The 19013-nt window shown below is 47.1% G+C and overlaps 1 protein-coding gene across 6 annotated transcripts; it reads left to right on the forward strand.

Annotated features, from left to right (window-relative positions):
* The first annotated feature begins 273 nt into the window (after positions 1-273).
* VGLL2 (vestigial like family member 2) lies at positions 274-17990 on the forward strand. Of its 6 annotated transcripts, none has more exons than XM_035109159.3 (4): positions 274-567; positions 5862-6171; positions 14733-15239; positions 16835-17987. In XM_035109159.3, exons 1-4 carry the CDS (start codon positions 487-489, stop codon positions 16876-16878), a joined length of 942 nt encoding a protein of 313 aa, XP_034965050.1. In that variant the 5' UTR covers positions 274-486; the 3' UTR covers positions 16879-17987. The 6 variants fall into 6 exon arrangements, with proteins under 6 accessions (XP_034965050.1, XP_088522172.1, XP_034965051.1 ...); XM_088666046.1 differs by having other exon boundaries at positions 278-567; positions 16994-17987; XM_035109160.3 differs by lacking the exon at positions 16835-17987 and adding an exon at positions 16148-16249 and having other exon boundaries at positions 341-567.
* Positions 17991-19013: the final 1023 nt, after the last annotated feature.

Consider the following 19013-nt stretch of genomic DNA (forward strand, 5'->3'; position numbering starts at 1 on the left):
TGCAGCCTCCCTTGGGTTCCCCCCACCGCACACACAATGCAAAGCACGTGGACGGAGGGGTGGGCTCTACCGTCGCTCTGGCGATGGGCTCCGAACGCACCAGGTTGGGCGGGGCGGGGACAGGAAAAGGCGCGACGGAGGCCTGTCACAGAGCCGGGCAGAGGGGCGCGCGTGCGCTCTGGGCGCTTTCCCATTGGCCCGCAGCGCCCCCGCCCCCGCCTGACGCCAAGCGTGCGGTTTAAATGCTTCCCGGCTGGCGCCCGCCGCGCCTGTTCCTCGTGGGCGCGTGAACTGGCGCTGCGCTGGCTGACAGCGGCGGGGCAGGGCCAGGCTCCCTTCCTCCGGCGCGCGCGCGCTTCCTTCCCCGCCCCTTCCTTGCTCGAGGGGCGGGCGGCCCGCGGCGCCCTCCCTCGATCGGAAAACACCCTATGCAGCCGCCCGGCCAGAATTGACGCTCCATTGCCGGAGTCGCGGCTGCCTTTCGCCATGAGCTGCCTGGATGTGATGTACCAAGTCTATGGTCCTCCCCAGCCGTACTTCGCAGCCGCCTATAGCCCTTACCACCAGGTTAGTCGCCGGGGGCGGAGGGTGGGTGGAGGAGGCGGGGAAGCCCCGGGCACCGTCGAGGAGGGTGGGGTGGGTGGCTGGCTGCAGCGCCTCTTTCCTGCTGCCACTGGCCTGGCAAATACCCTGGCATGGCTCAGTTGGTAGAGCATGAGACTCTTAATCTCAGGCTTGTGGGTTTGAGCCCCACCTTGGCTGAAAGATTCCTGCATTGCAGGGGGTGGATTAGATGATCCTCGGGATCCCCTCCAGTTCTAAGAGTCTAGGATTCTATCTCGAGCTTGGCACAATAATGCGTCGCGGGTGACTTATGAGCACAGCCGGAGGAATCTTTTTTTGGGGGGGTGAAGGGAATCCTGGGACTCAACTTCTTGTATCGCTCCATTTCCCGCCCCACTAGGCTTTCCCTGAATGAATAATAGAATTGTAGAGTTGAGAGTCTCAAGGGAGCTCCAGGGTCATCTAGTCCAACCCCTTGCAGTGTAGGAATCTCAATTTAGGTCATACATGGCAGGTGACCATCCAACCTCTGCTTTAAACCTTTCCAATGAAGGAGAATCTACCACCTCTTGTGGCAGCCCGTTCCACTGACGAACAGCTCTTACCGTCAGAAAGTTCTTTCTGGTGGCTCACTTGGGCTGAAATGCAAATGGATTGCGGTCCGCTGGACTTCTGGGAGAATTGAATTAGCAAATGGTCCCGTTTAGTCAGACTTGGGCTGATTTTATTTTGGTTTTCTATGCAAACGTGTTCTGGTTCGGAGTAGGAAGTGCTCTCTGGATGGCGGGTGGGGATGTTTCGCAGCGAGCTCAGCCTGCGCGCCAGTTGGACTTAAAAATATTTATATTACCCATGGACACCAATGAGATTTAAACTTGTTGTCAGGAATGGGAGAACGACTGTAATGGTTAGACGTGTTAATGAGATTGTAACAGGAGTTGGAACAATAGTTCAGCCACTAATTCCAGGGGTGGCTTTCGGAATGCCATTTTTATCTCGTTCTTCGCAGCCGTATGTGCAGTAACGCTGGCCTTCCTTGCGAGGATGTCGTAAGCTAACAGCGTGGATTGCTTTGGACTCGGAATACGCTGTATAAATGCAAACTTACTATCCCAAATGATTATTATTATTTTTAGAAACCTGTCAGAATCGCTTCCTGCAATTTCGTTCTCTCTGGCCATTGCAATTTTCGGTGAGCTTTAATCTTTTTTCCGGTTAATTTCCTAAGCTAAGCAGGCGGGAAGTCTTCCGTAGCTTTTTGTAAGAAAGTTCAGAACGCTGGACTCGGAAGTGACAACATGTTTCAGCCTTGTTCGTTTGCATGCAAAAGGCGCGGCGATAAATCCGAGACCGGCGCCTTCACTTGCCTCTCGGTTCGTTGTTCCAAATAAGAGGAGAAATTCGTTTTATTTTCCGTCCCTAGAGCAACCTTATTTGAATCAAGGCGATCTGAATTGTATTGTGTCGGTACCTAACGTGCCTCTTTAACGAATGTGAGTGGTTTTTTGTTTTTGTTTTTGCTAGAAATAAATTCTGGTTCTTGAAGAGTTCAGATAAAAATAATAGTATAATATCATTAAGTGGAAAAAATCTCTGACAAAATGCGGAAATATTGCCTTCCATATAAAGCCCATCTTGCACACCAAAAGAAATTCAAAATTGTTTCATTGTGTCGGGCGGAATAGAAATTCGGTTTGCAAGGAAAACTGAAACGCAGCATTAAAGGAAGAGATACCGGTAGCAGGCGACATTCAGTCCGACACTCTTCCTGTATGACCATCTTAAACGGAACAAGCCCAACAATCTTAGGCGTTTGCTTCCAAATAAATATAGTTGATAACGCGAAGTTAGCTGCCGGCTGCGTTATGCAGAGCCTAAGTTAATTTAGTTCATTTTGAAATCCTTAGGAACGTCGATTCAGGTTCCTCCATAAAACAAATGAATGTCAGATAATAGTCCCACGGGTTGCTTCCTTCCTTCCGCGATAACGTCTCCTCTTCCCACCGATGTATGGAGAATAATGCTTGTAATTCGTAATTTGTCAGGCTCTTTCTCAGATAGTTCTGCAAGGCCGGTCAGAATAGGGTCCCTTGAGAAAGGACCCAGTTCCCTATGCCGACTCCGTGCTGTGGTGGCGCCTGGCTTCTGAACCATCTTGATGATTATTAGTAGGATTTGGAGATCGCAGTACCTAATTTTCCTTCCCCAGGACTATTAAAAATGAGACATTTATGATGACCCGTCTGGGGACACGGACAGGAGTGGCTTGTCCAAGCCGATGCGCCTGATGCTTTGCCACAGTAACGAAGCAAAGAGAAGGAAAGCTTCCTGCCCTGAGGACCTTACAATTGTGCATTCCACGCAAGGAGGTGCAGCTCGAGGAAATGGGAAGGAAGCAGGGGAAGAATAAGAGTCCCGTTTGGTTTGTCAGTCTTTCGGGTTATTGACGAGCCGGGAGATGCCGCTCTCAGGGCCCTCCGTGGTGGTGAAAATGGAGCGAATGAAAAATAATTTGCTGGCCTTTCTGGGTTCTTGTCCCTCCCTCCAATATCTGCTGCTTGGAGTGGGAGGCCAGTCAGCGCAGGGACTGAGGCAGGCGTGAGTCAGAATACGCTCCCAAATCGCTCCAGCACATGGAGAGTCCTGCTGGATCAGGCCCACCGCCCTATGTCGCACCGTGCCCAACCAGATCCTCTGGGAAGGCCCCAAGCAGGCCACGAGGGCAGGAGTCCTTCCCTTCTCCTGCTGTCCCCGTCCCCCCAAGACTCGTATTATTCGCAGGCACAACAGACCTCTGGCCGTGCAAGTAGCCCTTGTGGCCAGTAGCCACTGACTGACGGCTCCGCGAATGCGTCTAACCCCCTTTTAAAGCCGTTCTGCTCCTGAGATGACCACGTAGCATAATTAAATCGCAGAAATCTAGAGAGCGACGAGCCTGGCTGTTTCGCCTCCCGCCCCCTCCAACGTCTTCTTACTCTCCCTCCAGGACTTCTGCGCTGTGTCCGAATCCAATTGTTCATTTTGCATTTTGATGGCCCTTGAGCCTTGACGGAGGCGGCGGCGGCGGCGGCAGCAGCTGCAGACACGCTAACCGTGGCAAAGCGAACGTGGAAAACATTTAGCAGGCCTTCGAGATCTCTCTCTCTCTCTCTCTCTCTCTCTCTCTCTCTCTCTCTCTCTCTCTCTCTCTCTCTCTCTCTCTCTCTCTCTCTCTCTCTCTCTCTCTCTCTCTCTCTCTCTCTCTCTCTCTCTCTCTCTCTCTCTCTCTCTCTCTCTCTCTCTCTCTCTCTCAAAGAACCCAGTGGAAAATAATCTGGTCCCGTCGGAAATGCGTCTTTCTCTCTCTCTCTCTCCCTCTCTCTCTCCCTCTCCCTCTCCCTTCTGCCAAGCGGGTGCTGTTCTTCCCAAACAGAGTTCGAGTCCTGCCAGTTGCGTGGCTTTCTCGTCGCCTCTTGCTCCTACTGGAACTAAGCTCAGTAAATAGTCTTCCCAGTTTTGACCACATGTTTAAAACAACATCTTCCCCGCGCCCACTTTCTGGGACTCTCCGTTTCTCAGGTTTTTAGTTTTCCTTCATTTGTTTTTGGAAATGTTGGCGCTCCAGGGACCCTTTACTAAGAATAATTTCACGCGAATAACCAGGTTAAGGGCAATCTCTGGCCTGCCATTCCGGTCTCTTACGGTAGAATCAACAGGGCTTTTTGCTGTTGGCATAATTTTGTTTAAGAAATCAAAGTACACGAACATCTTCCGGATCTTCTGGATTTCGATGCGCATTGTGTCCCATTCGGACATTGTTAAAGCGCAGCGATTTCATGCGCGAGGTGGTTTGTGGTGGTGCTTTTTTTTTAATTTTACGATTTCTCCTGGTGTTTTCCCTTGAATTTGGACACTTGATGTCACCTCTTATCTTTAAGAAAAAAATGGGATCCTCCGCCTGCTCCAGCTGTCTCGGGCTAGCTTGGAAGCGGGATGCCGCGGGCGTCTTCTCTCCTGCCTGCGGACGTCGGTCGTTGCCTGGTCCATTTCCACCCCGGTCTTGCTTTTGTTTCCCCGCTCCTCTTGCAAAATACGGATCGGAGCGAGCAGGAGCGATGCCTTCGCTTCTGTCAGGCCTGCGCGGCTGCTTTCCGAAGGCCCTTCTCAGCCGCGCATCGGCCTCGACTAGCCAGGCACTTAGCCAAATTTTCCGCGGGCTTTCCTACCGAAGCGCGCTAGCCAAACAGAGAAACCCGGAGCGCGTTGCTTCTTGTTGCTCTCCGCTGGCAGCAGCCCTGCAAACCCAGGGACCTGGGTCAGTTTGCTTGGATTCAAAGTGTACGCTTTGAGTAGGAAGAGAGAGCTTTTTACCTCCAGAGAAAGGGACGGGGCAGCTTGCTGCGATCCAGCAGCTCCTTCAGCCAGAACCGTTGGAGCAAAGCCCCTCCAAGTTCTCTTGCCTGAAAGGTTTGTGGATCGGGAGATTGTAAAACCTGACTGAGGCGCAAACCAGTGACCCAAATCTGCCCACTGATGAATGGCAAAGCTTGCCTTCGCAGGAATCCGTGCATTTTGAGTGTTGTGTTCACATGCCCCTTCTTACCTTCTAACCACCCCTTCCTTCTTCACCAAGCCTCCATCTGAGCGTATAAAAGAGCCAACGTAGGTTAGGTTAGTCGCCTGCTGACAGTTCAGACGTGTAGAGTGTTGGCCTCCCGTCCCATCCCCAGCTTTTTTATTTTTTTAAATAGCCCAGCAGTCCTTTGGCAAAGCTATTGCAATGCGAGGTTTTGTAGCCAAAGAAACTTTCAGTCTGGGACAACAATAAATCATACCACAAGTCATTGATCAGAGTGCTTAATTGTATTTGTTTGTTTGTTACTGTGCCCATGGTTCTCTCTTTCTCAATATTCTTCTCACAACAACCCTGTGAGGTAGCTCACAGCTAAGAGACTGTGACTGGCTCAGGGAGCTTCATGGCTGAAAGGAGATTTGAGCCCTCATCTCTCAAATCCTAGTCCAATTCACACTGGCTCTGAATTTCATTACACACACTTTTTAAAGTTATGTGTGTCTATCAGTCCACCAGTCCAATGTATGCATGGTTTCCTCCTCCAGACCTCATTCCCTTCTGATGCACAGAGAGGGGCTCCTACATGGGTGGGTTTGTAGAAAAGACTGGTGATTGTTGCATTTCATTTATTTATACACAAAAACTGGGGTTGAGAGGCAGAACTTTCCTGCTGCCTCATTGCCCTCGAAATGCAAATGTTTGACAGGGGAGCCATTGGCACATACTCTTTTGCTCTCTTCCACAGAAACTAGCCTTTTACTCGAAGATGCAGGAAGCCGCGGAGAGCGCCAGCACAAGCGGCAGCAGTGCCAGCAGCTCCTTCTCCAGCCACACTGCCCCTGCCAGCATCAAAGAGGAAGAGTGCAGCCCGGAGAAAGAGCGCCCCCCGGAGGCCGAAGTCATCAATTCCAGATGCGTCTTGTTCACCTATTTCCAAGGGGACATCAGTGCTGTGGTGGACGAGCACTTCAGCCGAGCCCTCAGCCAACCCAGCAGCTACTCGCCCAGCAGCTCCAGCACGAAGGCTGCCATGAGGAGCTCCAGCTCTTGGAGGGGTGAGCTGATAAGCCTCTTGGCCCTGCAGGACCCTCGCTGCCTGGTCTGTCTTCGCCCGCACTAGGAAACTCTTTGAACCTGGCTTAACTACTGGTGCCTTCCCAGCAGGGAACTGTAGTTCCGCGCAAGGGGCTGGGGGAATTAGCACGCGACTATAGCCGTAAGGTGTGGTAGCTGTTGTTGAAAGGCAGGCAGCTCAGGGAGCAGCAGTGACCTGCATACAGACTTTAAATGGGATCTAATGCTTTGAAGCAAGGGGCATTTGGTACAACCTAGGTGTGCTGCTCACCTGTGAATAGATGTGTTTGGCATAACCCACAGAGTTCTATGTCTGCAGTGGGGAAAGTGTGGAGTGGCTGGGGCAGAATTATATCGCATGTGTGCAAACATAATGGCTGACACATTTTCTCCCGAGATATCTGTTTATAATCACCTATAAAAGATCTTGTCCCCTTTGGAATTAGGAAGTGAGCTAAGACAATAAAGATTGTGTACTGTACACAGTAACAGCTTAAAGCATGGCTAGGTCCTTCTTTTCCCCAATCTGGATCAAAGCTGGGGCTTTTTGAGGGGAGAAGAGATGAATCAAAACAATGTATTTCATAAGCAATGGCAGGATATATATGGCTAACATCATGGGTATACCACTTTCCAAACTAGCAGTGGGAACACACTGGATGCATAGTAAACAGAAGTGTGTACACAGCCTAAGACTATATTACAGTATTGATTTGGCCTTATGTGACTTAGTCCCATGATAAGGGTACATAGGATCACAGCTTTAATGGTCTGTAGTAGCTACTCCGATAAATGAATCCAAGAATAATCACATTCACCAAGGTTGTAATCCTGTAGGCTCACTTGGGAGTTAGTGACACATAAGTCACATTCAATTCAATGGGCCTTATTTATGAATAAATGGCAGACTGCAATAATCCACAAAGAAACAAACTTTAATTGGAAGCAATGAGGGACATACTGTATATTTCATCTTTTGTGCCTTGCTTCCAAAACAGTGAAGGAAGGAAGCAATGAGCCACAAAAACATATTATAATCAGATTCCTAACACTAGATGCATTGAATGCTCTGAGTAAAGGATGTGGGCCAGCTTCTAAATCCTATTGATCTTAATAGAACAGTTAAGTGTGTGAAAGCTATATGAAGCCTCCATATTCAGACACAGTACATCACTGAAACTATTTGCGGTGTGTGGGGGGCAGGGTGTAGCGAGGCGTCGCAACACCCGGGGCGGCAAATTGCCATGCCCCCGGGGTGCGGCCCCGAGTGCCACCCCCCCCCATCCTGCAGGCACCCATGTGGCGCCCAATCGCTCGGCCGGCGCACCTGCAGCTTTGTTTGTTTGTTTGTTTGTTTGTTTTTTCCGAGGCTGCCATGCAGAGGCAAGGGGCGGGGGCACGGCCCCAAGTGACACCCCCTCCAGGGCGGTGCTTGGGCTGGGCCGCCCCCCCTGCTTGCTCCGCCCCTGTGGGGGGGGGGGAACTCTTTGCCTTCTTGCTCTGCTCTGATAGCAAGCATTTGGTCAGCCACTGTGTGAAGAGAGATGCTGAACTAGAAGGCTGTGTCTGATCTTGCAGGCCACTTCTGTATTTGGTAAAAATACAAAGTGGCAAAACCAGCTGCTTCCCTGGCCATGGGGGTCAATGGGAGTTGGTGGACCAGATACCAATAGCTATATCTGCTGAAGTACCCTCATCTATACATCTCTTAAAGGCACAGGAGCCCCATGTTCTGTGCTGTTTGGCAGTGCAACCCTACTCAAAAGGAAGCCCCACTGAGTTCAGTGAGGTTTACTTCCGGGATTACAGCCTAAATCTTTTCCACTGCAAAAGGTGGGTTGTGTATGGTGTGTTTTGAATTGTCCTGTAGGTCCAGGAACTTCTATGCATATGAATAGAAGGGAATTCTATTATAGAATTCTATTCTATATAGAAGAGGATATAGGAGAGGTAGAACTTTAAAGAAAAACAGGCTAGGGGTGCATCCACACTGGAATTTGTTTTGGGATGGGTTCTCTCCCTGCATGCAATTTTTTCTGAAGTTGCCGTGTCACCTTTGACATGCCAGTCCCTGCTTTATTCAATTTAATTTAGATCTAATTCTAACCTTTCCATTTACCTTTAAGTATTTCTTTTTTCTTTTAAGAAAGTGCCAGTTGCCAGCATCCCATTTATCTCAATAACCTGCTTGCAAACTAAACCTGTCTGGCAGTGCAATGGTAGCTAGTAGAGCACTTGTTTTGCCTGCAGAAGGTCAAATCTCCGGGTAAGGCTGTGAATGCCCCTTGTCTGAATTGAGAGTCTCTGCCAATCATTGTGGACGATTCTGATCTAGCTGGACCAAAAATTTGGCTCAATCCAAGGCAGCTGCCTGTGAACGGTGATGTTTCTCTTACTAAATTCTCCAAGCTGATACATTTCTGCTCCCACATATTGGATCAAAAGTGTGTAGTTTCGAAAACACAAGTAATCCAGTTTAAACTTTTAACCTTACCTTTTTGTACATTTCCAAAGTTTGCATTATTATTCATTATTTCCAAAGTTTGCATTATTATTATTATTATTATTATTATTATTATTATTATTATTATTATTATTAAAGTTCCACTTTCTGGAATTGACAGGGCTAACCTTTTCACAGGGAGGGGAGAAATGAATTTACCCCCTTTCCTGCCAAACTCCAAAAATCCCCGACATGAGCAACTCAGCTGCCGGAATTTCAGAAAGACAAAACAAATGGCCCAGCAAGGTCTCCCTGGAGCAGCTGCCCCGCCGAGAAGGGCAGAGGGCTGCCCTGCCCTTTGTGGCCCGCAAGAGGCCGTTGTCAAGAAAATCTCGGCAGCCCCTCGGGGAGCGCAACTGGGAGAAGGGAGAAACATGCTGGGGCGTCTGCTCCCGGGCGAGCGAGACCAGCATACCGGAGGCTTGGGCCGCGCCAGCGCCGTGAGCCGCCGTTTGAGCTGCAGCAATTAGCAGCGGATTCCGTTTCGGCTGCGAAAAGCGGCGCTTGTTAATTCCTGCATATCAAGCAGCCTGTTAAAGGAACAGGGGCGGGAGGAGGATGGTGATTTGGGGGTTATTGGTTTTCTTTAATAAAAAAACCCCAACCTGTCTGAACACGAGAAAACAAGACTTACTGCAGGAGAACACGCGGCTGGGTTGCTCTCTAACAATTTACATATACAGATGGGTAACATTATTATAACAAAATAAAAAAATTCCTTCAGTAGCACCTTAAAGACCAACTAAGTTTATATTTTGGTATGAGCTTTCGTGTGCATGCACACTTCTTCAGATACCTGAAGAAGTGTGCATGCACACGAAAGCTCATACCAAAATATAAACTTAGTTGGTCTTTAAGGTGCTACTGAAGGAATTTTTTTATTTTGCTTCGACTCAGACCAACACGGCTACCTACCTGTAACTATTATTATAACAATACAGTATATTTATCTATACCCCGTATTTTCTCCTGACCAGGAACTCAAGGCGGTTTACAAATAAAAATAAGAGCAGTTCAAAAGATGGGGAGGGGACACCAAGCATTTAAGAAAGAAACCCAATTAAACATTGATATAAATGAGAGAGAGAGAGAGAGAGAGAGAGAGAGAGAGAGAGAGAGAGAGAGAGAGAGAGATTGCAAAACTATCCAATTTCACCCTGGAAGCAGCTCGTCTGAACCTCCAGGCAGAGAGACCACAGGATCGTAGTACAGTATCAACTTTGCCTTTTTTAAAAGGGTTCTTCCATGGGACTGGTTAATTTCGGGATTAATATTCTTCACTCTAAAGGGCGATCGGGAGGCGGTAGGTCGCAGCCCTTTGACCAACAGACACCCCGCCGCTGACATGGGGCAGGGGACATAGGGCGCGGGGAAACGCATGGAGGCAGTTAGGGAGGAGCGTCTTAATTAAATGGGGAAAGGAAACGAATCCGGCAACGCAGAAGGCGAGGAAGAGGCCGGATGGAGAGGCTGGCGTTTTCCAGGTGCGCAAATCGCACGTTTAAGAATGGGGTTTTCTTTCCAAGGCTCTTAGAAACGAAAAATCCAATCTGTCCGATAAAGGCAAAGGAAAAGCCCCCAGACAACACTTTTGAGAGGAAACTCAATGGGATGCAATACCATTTACATCTGAATAAAAAGACGTGGGATGCAAAATGTAGCCGCCTCATCGCCTAACCTGTTAGGCTACTTGGAGAGAGCAAATAATTTTTCTGTCCCCACAAATATTACTTAATGCATTTTAAGTCCTGGTTCCTGGCGCTGTAGAAATAAGGAGACCCTGAAGCAAAAATATAGAAAGTAAGTGATTTTAAATAGTAGTAGGAATGCTTTTGCAGCAGCGGGTGTTCCTGTCTGGAATCCTCTAGAATTATGGCACATAGGTTGCCGGAGGAAAAATCCCATCGAATTCGCCGGCTCTGGAGTAAATGCAAGTGTAGAATTGCACGGGCTAACGGCACAATTATGTGTACTGTACATTCACTCTGAAGGAATTGTTCAGCAATTAAAGGCACCCCCCAAATAATATGTTCTGAAATACTGCACCGCAGTATATGGCATTTTCTAGTGAAGAAAGAAATGGCTGGGATATTTCTGGATACACTGGGTGCATAGCTGCCAAGTTCTCCCTTTTTTTAAGGGAAATTCCCTGATGCTGAATAGGCTTCCTCGCGAGAAAAGGGAAAACTTGACAGCTATGACTGGGTGATGCTCTCTAAAAATCAATACGGGGTATGACTCCATGGGCGTAGCCAGGGGGGCTGCTACCCCCCCAATCAATACAAACCTGAAGTTCTGTCCCCAGTAACAAAAATCCTAGCTACTACGTCCATGTATGACACACTTGGATATCAAAGCACAGTCACAGCAGCCAGGAAACAAGCTACTGAAAAGGAGAGATCTCGAAATTCAGCAATATTTGTCTAAACTCGGACACCGCCATTCTAGAGACGTTTACGCACAAATCCCGAAGTCAGACCGCACCCCCATACTTCCGAGTAGCCATTACTTGCGGGCATCACTCTCTCGAAGTAAACATGCTTCCACTGGGGTCCAACTTCGGTTTCCCTGGCTAGTTAGAATCATAAAGGAGCTGTAGAGTTGGAAGAGACCACGAAGGTCAACTAGTCCCCCCCCTGCAATGTATGAATCCTTTGCCCAACGTGGGGCTCGAACCCACGATCCCGAGAGTCTCTCATGCTCCCACCCCACTTTGTTCGAGCGAGGCCCGGGGTTTTCCCAGATCGGAAGTGCAAAATTGCTTCTTTAGTGCGCTTCTGCATCGCCCTTCAGCAATGCGCAAAAACTGGGGCAGAAATCACCCTTGGAAAACTTGCAATATCTCGAATCTTAGCCTTATGGGGAGCAGCGGTGCGGTCAAGGGCAAGACTTCGGGGCAGAGATCCAGCAAGTGGTCCCGGTCAGCAGGATGAGCAGGCGGGTCTGCGGATGCAGCAGGTCTGCTTTCCCTACCTTGGGAAACAAAATTAAAAAAAATCCTTCCAGCAGCACCTTAGAGACCAACTAAGTTTGTCATAGGTATGAGCTTTCGTGTGCATGCACACTTCTTCAGATACACTGAAGCAGAAGTCCCCAGACGCTCATACCTATGACAAACTTAGTTGGTCTCTAAGGTGCTGCTGGGAGGAATTTTTATATTTTGTTTCGACTACGTCAGACCAACACGGTTACCCGGTACCTACCTGTAACTGCCTTGGGAAGTAAGCTTAGCGAAGTCATAGACAGCTTACCCTTTGGAAGAGCTCCACCCCCATTAAGTCCAGCTTGGGTTCCCTGCTGTTTTTGGACTACAACTCCCATCATCCTAGTTAGAAGGACCGGTGGCCAAGGGATGATGGGAGTTGTAGTCCAGCACCACCTGGGAACCCAATCCCAGGGACAGCTTAATCCTTTCCGCTCGGCCCCGATCTCCACTCAAATGCCTCCTGGCGACTTGAAGGGCTGACAGAGAGAAAGGAGTCCATGGCAGACCCTGTGCCTCTAAAGGGCGCTTCCGTGGGACCGCAGCAGCCCTCCAAAATTAGGGATTTACAGGACGCAGCGTGTCACCTCGGCCCCAAACACTCATAATTCTGCTTGAAGCCAGCAGCTAAGGGACCCGATCCGATATACGTTTGTTCTTAAACAAGTTCCGCGACTTTCTCGCGTACTGTACTCGAATATTTTGCAGGGCAGCCCTGGTAGGAAAGCGCTTGCTCTGATCAGCTATTGATTTGGTCGCGATTTGAACGCCCGAGGAACCACTAAGGGGTTTTTTTTGTATACACACAGGATGCGGTTGTCTCGAGCTGCAGCCTGATCTTAGCCATGCTGCCTCAGAAACATTTCCACGGGGCTTGCTTCCGAGGAAGCGCGCGCAGGATCGCAGCCGCAAAGCGTCTTCCCGCCCTGTTTTTTTTGGGTTTTTTTGGTTGTTTAAATAAAAATAGGTGAGAACCATGCCTATAACGAAGCATAGTTAAGTTGCAAGTGTATTATTTGAGAGAATCTGCAAGCTCCCTCATGACCTTACTGTGAATGCAGATTTTCCATGTTGAGAGAGACTTGGTCATGAGAAATCTAAACCCCCGCTTAGTCATGAAGCTCTCAAGGTGTCCTGGGTTAAAGCAAGTGATTATCCTGCAACCTGATGGGATCTTTGTGGTGGTTGCATGAGATGCCGCCCCCCAAAATGGTATCCTAAGCACAATTTTTTTAAAAAAAAAAATGTGTATAGAGTGTAATTTAGATATTATCTCTACGGGATTCTGTGAGAATAATCCAAGGATAATCGCTTGAGATCAGATGTTGTTAGGGTTCCATTATCTGCCTCAAGGTTCATTGACAGTTGAGGTGATCTGTTGCTCAGTGGGAATCAAATTGCTTATGAGCTCTTGAGAATCATGGGTTGCTCACTGTGTGGATCCCTTCTGGAATCAAGGGTTCAGTTTTCATCTGTCTCATTCATTCAGTGCACTCTCTCTTTAAAAAAAATCACCAAGGTGGAGTTAGGTTTCTGGAGGACTAGAGACATTTTTATTTTATTTTTAAAGATGCCAATAATACTTTTTAGTTAGGAAAGTGCAGAATATATTTCCTTTTGACACAAGACACCAAACAATTCATCTGTGCTCATGTCATATTATTCAACCAATCTTCTTAATGCCGGACAGAATACAAAAGTAAACTCATGTTACAATTCAGCCAATTTCAATAAAGATATATAGCCTACAAAGATGTAATGGGTGGAGTTAAGTGACAATGGAACATAAAAAGCAAGCTATGATCATTCCATTTCAGTTCTGAATGAATTGCCACAGAAAATGGGATGTATCCATCTTCAGTCTTAATCACTGTAGACCCATTGAGATCAATGGACATGATGACTAACTTAAATCAATAGATTGTCAGCTTGCGTCTTGCATTTCACTGCAATTTAATGCCAAACTTTACTCTCCCCGTCCCTTTACTCCTATGTGTATCTGCCAAATAGAACTGCACTCCCTGTACGGGATGACATGGACTATGATCCACAAAAACTTTTGCCATAATAAATTGGTTAGTTTTTAACGTGCTTCTAGGGTCTTGGTTGGACATTCTAGACAATGTGGATTTTAATGTTTATTTTGTATTTTGACAGAGGCTTTACATGATGCAAGGGCAAAAATAGACATTAGGGTTCCATCTAAACTTAAAACTTTCAATCGCATACCAGCAAATTCAGTTTGTGCAATTAAAGCTGATTCTGAGCTTTGGTGAAACAAATCCGCTTCCCCACAATATCCGAGTTTTTACAATAAGGAAATGGGAAGAGAAATGCACTCTGTGGGATATCAGTGGCTTGATGCAACATCATCCAATCTCACCACAGAGAAGTCAAGGCGAAAGCTGCAGCTGATGTGGCTAATCTCTTCATGAACAAATCAGGTTGAATGCTGATTAATCAGGTCATCTGGAAGCTCATCCAGACTTCCTTTCTGTGTCCTTTCTAGACACAGGTCCATGCTTTAAAGCTCCTTGCTTGTCCTAGTGCTTCCCCCCCCCAGCACTTTCCCCACAAAAACATGTTCTTTACCGCTGAATTGGACCAAACAGCAATCCACAGAAAACCTGAATTGCTGTTTGTCCCAATTCAGCATTAAAGAGCAGGTTTCCCCTAGGTAAGTAGTGAGAGGAGGGAGTGCTTGAATGCAGAGCTTTAAAATGAGAACCTGTTCCTAGAAAGTGTGGATCAAAAGGAGGAGTGTGGCTGAGCCCTTAGTCATGGTTACAGCTGACCAATTGAAATTGCCTATAAAAAGCACCCTTCTATTCTTGATGTGAATTAGAAAAAGAGGTTGATGGCCATGGTAAAAGTCCAGGAGAGGGGCTAATCTGAGGACCCTTTTGGTGAAACAATTTGCCTTGGAAACCGGTTACAGGAAGGATGCTTATCTAGAAAGCACATGCATTATCAGTAGGAGTCCTTGTAGTTAATGGAATGGATGTCACACCTTTCTGATGCGGCTCTGATGTCCTTCTCCACCTTCCTTTGTTTAGATGGATCATTCCCCATGAGCCAACGCAGCTTCCCGCCTTCCTTCTGGAACAGCACGTACCAGCCCTCTTCAGTGCCTGCGTCCCTGGGCAGCCCACTGTCAGCCACTGCCCACAGCGAACTGCCCTTTGCCACAGCGGACCCTTACTCTCCAGGCTCGCTACATGGCCACCTCCACCAGGGGCCCCCGGAGCCCTGGCACCCTGCCCATCACCACCACCACCATCACCACCACCCTTACATTGGAACACAGAGCTCAGCCTACCCTCGACCCACCGCTGTGCACGAGGTCTACGGCCCTCACTTTGACCCTCGCTACGGCTCCCTGCTGGTGCCCGCCGCTTCCGTGCGCCCCCACCGCCTCACGCCTGCCTCAGTGCCCACACCCGTCAGCCCTCCGTGCGAGCTGGGCAAAAGTGAGCCCGCCACTTCAGCGTGGACAACGCCAGCACCTTTCGCCAGTCCTGCAGGGGAAATGGCACAGAGTTTAGGCCTCAATGTGGACACAGGTAAGGCCTGGCAGGTGTAGCTTTCTGTTTCTGTCCATCCACCCTTTTCTCACATCCTGAATAGTGTGTGTGTGTGTGTGTGTGTGTGTGTGTGTGTGTGTGTGTGTGTGTGTTCATCATCAGTAAACTCCCCTTGCTCTACCCCAAATAAATGTAAATAACAGAATGAACAGTAATATAATACAATTCCTGCCCCCAGCCCTTCTCAGAGGTCCAGAGAGGCAGGGGCCACTTCCAGCTTTTGAGACCCTTAGCCATAAAAAAGAAAGAAAGAAATGACGACACATGAAAACAAAGTAAGGCACCAAACAGAAACAGAGTGAGACATAAAATTGAGTTCTTTATTTTAAAACTTAACAGGTGCTTTTCTTGCTTCTTTCTGCAAAAAAATAAATAAATACTGTAATTATCAAGAGGAAAAATCTAGCTTTCATGCAATGTTATTAAGTGTGGTGTATCCATGCAAACACTCTTGCCCCATAGCTGAATGGTGATAGTTGTGTAGCTGCTTCAACACATCACAGGTGGGCTCACCTGAAGCCACTGATGCAGGCAAACTGAGAAAAATAGGTAATATGCTTGTGATATTAGGAAACACACCAGAGAGCCCAAGTTCAAGTATTCCTTGATGCAACTTTTTATTCAGCCCTCGTTGTCCAAAAGCTGTCCACGACTATCTTAGGGAGTATGTTCAGAAAATGAACAAAACCTTTCCTCAAGAAACTTTCAGTTTTTATCAAATTCTTGATAGAGAATGTGTTTTCTTGTTAGAGAAAGATGTCTACTATATGTTTTCCACATAATACAGATATTACTATTTTTATTTTTCGTTTAGTGGGTGTGCAAACTTAGGTAACATCTCTCTCTCTCTCTTTCTCTGTGTTTCTCTCTCTCTCTCTTTCCCTAAGGAAAGAATTCTGGATTCTACAATTCAAAAGACTAAGAGTGAAACCAATTAACCATGTAGGGGCCTAGTTGTAAATAAAACTGGTCACATCTCTTGTCTCTGTTGCATTTATTCCGCAGGCAGGGATGACTCCAAGGGATAGCAATAATGGGTCCAGGTGCACCCCCTCCAATTTTTTTCCACTTCCCCCTTTGCTCCTGTAATATGTATTTTTATGGAGTTGCTCCTGTCCTTGAGCTCTATAGTATAATTTTCTAAATTGTCACCATCCTCTTAATAAGCTTGTAGGGTGAGCTCTTTGTGTTTGTGAGGGCTCATCACGGCAACCCATTGTTAATGCCTAGTTTATAGTCAAGTCACCTCTCTATTTAGAAAAAGTTTGACTCAATTCTAAGTGCCCATTTTTACAGATGTGGAACTAAAGCTGTGGGACAGTGCCAAAAACCGGATTTCCACCAGGATCCCCTAAATTCTCTTGTGAAGCTATCTATTTGAACTTGGGTTTTCCTCTTATTTTGAGAGCACGTTGCTATGCTTCTAGATAGGTTACCTACCCTTTCAAGAAAATGGTGGTGGTTGTCTTTCCCCACCCCTGCCCCATCCTTATATATTTATACTCCTCCCCCTTTTCTGTTACATTTTATTTCCATTTTCTCTTTCTCTTTCTCTCTCTTTTCTCTGTTCTCAGGTTTACAGCCTCAGGATAAAAGCAAGGACCTCTATTGGTTTTAGACCTGCCCTTCCACCTTTTCTTCTTCCCCTCTAGTCAGATCTCTGCCTATGTAGGACTGCTGGTGACAGAGCTGAATCGAGTCGATTTGTAACAGCTTCTGATCTTGGTTTACAGCTCGCCGTTATTCCTTCTGTGGTGGATCCCTCCTGAGCTGAACTGCTGATTCTAAAGTGTTCCCAACCACCCCACAACCCCATCTTCTTTGTCCCCCTCCATCTTTCAGTATCTCGTGTCACATTTCAAGGACAAGGACACGGGCAATTCAGTGGGAGCTAAAAGCTGCTTAGACTTCAACTTTCAACCAACAGGACCTAAGATGATGATGGGGTGATGATGGGGTTGGGCACCCTCATCCATGAACAGTGGCCAGGCCATTCTAAAGAATCAAGATGAACAAAGAAGGACTTTGAAATTGCTGACTTTAGGAAGCGAAAAGTGTTTGCTGATGGCGCGATGGCATGGATTTTTGACTGACATTTTTTAAAACAAAAAACAAAAGCACCTCCACAGTCCTTTTTCAAAGCAGCATGAGAAGATATTCAGATGTTGTAAACGCGATACTTGTCCTTCCCGCTGTAGAAACAAAGAAAGGAATTCTAAACTCCTAGGCACGTTTGGGATTTTTTTTTTTTTTTTAATGGAGAGACCTTTCAGTCTTCAGCATGGTGATGAGTGGCAAGTGACTAGCACAGGCCACCTGCCCTCCTGGCTTACACAAATGCAGCTGTTCAAGAGACAACTGTTCGAATTCTAGAAACTTGACAACCAAGGTGGCACTTCTCCGAGTTTGGCACAACAATTGCATTGGATAATGCATCCATCCATATGTGTATATATAAGGTTTTTATACAAGGAACATTTTATGATGAAAGAAGAGACCCTTCAAAAAAGAAAAGAAAAGAAAAGGCTCCACAAGTAACAGCTGGATAAAATTGGGGTGGGGGAGTAATTGGATAGACAAAGGACCCCATTTAATATCAATGCTCACTGTATGTATCTTTCTAGTGGCCAGTGACTGGGTCTCTCTTCTCTTCTCTTCTTTTTTTGAAGGGACATATATGAGATGTTTATTTGTAGGAAAGTTGAATTAAAGATGTCTCCTTTCACCATCTGATTGTATGAGTTTTGCAAGCAAAACAGACTGGAGATTTGGTGTGCCGAGATCCTGAATGTGTTCAACAGTCAACGTTCTCCATGTTCAACTGAGAAGAAACATCCCCAAGGTTAATGTTATGCAAGGTTTTGTTGGTGTCGGTAATGTTAAGAATACAAGAGCCCCGCTGGATCAGATCAAAGGCTTATCTAGTCCAGCATCCTGTTTTTGCATAGTGGGCAAGCATAGAGAATCCAAAAGCAGGGCATGAGGGCAGTAGTGTTCTCCTGCTGTGGTCCAGAAACATTATTCTGCTGCCATGCAGGTATGCTGTCTCCAATCCTAGATGTTGCCTATAGCTACTATGGTCAGTAGCCAGTGATATCCTTAGCCTCCATGTTTTATCTAAAGCCGTCTAAAGTGGAGGTGCTTGACACACCCTTTGGCAGCAAATTCCACAATTTAGCTATACAGTGTGTAAAAGAAGTATTTAAAGTGTCTGCTCTGAATTTTCAACTGATCAGTTTCATTGGATGGCCCCAGATACCTGGAGAGGAGAAAAAGCATCACTCTCTCCACATAATGTGTAGTTTTGCAAATCTCTATCATGTCCTCTCTCACTCATCTTCCCCACTCTAAGTTCAAATGCCCCAAAGATCTGAAACTGGAGTTATACCACTTCAGGCCACTGGTCCATCTCGCTCAGTATTGTCTGCACACTGACTAGCAGCAGCTCTCCAGAGTTTCAGACAGAAATCTTTCCCAACCTTACTTGGAAAGGGAGTTACGATATTGGCAGTTTTGATTCCTTCTCAAATGATCCTTAGCATGGAATTCACCCTTTTCACAGCTGTCACACACAGGATCAACATTTCATTCGGCTGTCTCCCACAACGCCAAGATCTCTTTCCTGGTTGGTCATCACCAGCTGAGCCTCCAGCAGTGTGTATGTGAAATTAGGATTTTGCCCCCCCCCCATATCCACCACTTAAGCTGCAATCCTATACACACTTACCTGGGACTAGGTCTCATTGTACACAG

Source organism: Zootoca vivipara, chromosome 3 (assembly GCF_965207765.1).
Source record: "Zootoca vivipara chromosome 3, rZooViv2.hap1.1, whole genome shotgun sequence".
Lineage (NCBI taxonomy): Eukaryota > Metazoa > Chordata > Lepidosauria > Squamata > Lacertidae > Zootoca > Zootoca vivipara.

Coding starts and splice junctions, on each gene's coding strand:
- VGLL2 (XM_035109159.3), top strand. CDS start 487: ATGAGCTGCCTGGATGTGATGTACCAAGTCTATGGTCCTCCCCAGCCG. Junction 568..5,861: donor CCTATAGCCCTTACCACCAG/GTTAGTCGCCGG, acceptor TCTCTTCCACAG/AAACTAGCCTTTTACTCGAA. Junction 6,172..14,732: donor GAGCTCCAGCTCTTGGAGGG/GTGAGCTGATAA, acceptor TCCTTTGTTTAG/ATGGATCATTCCCCATGAGC.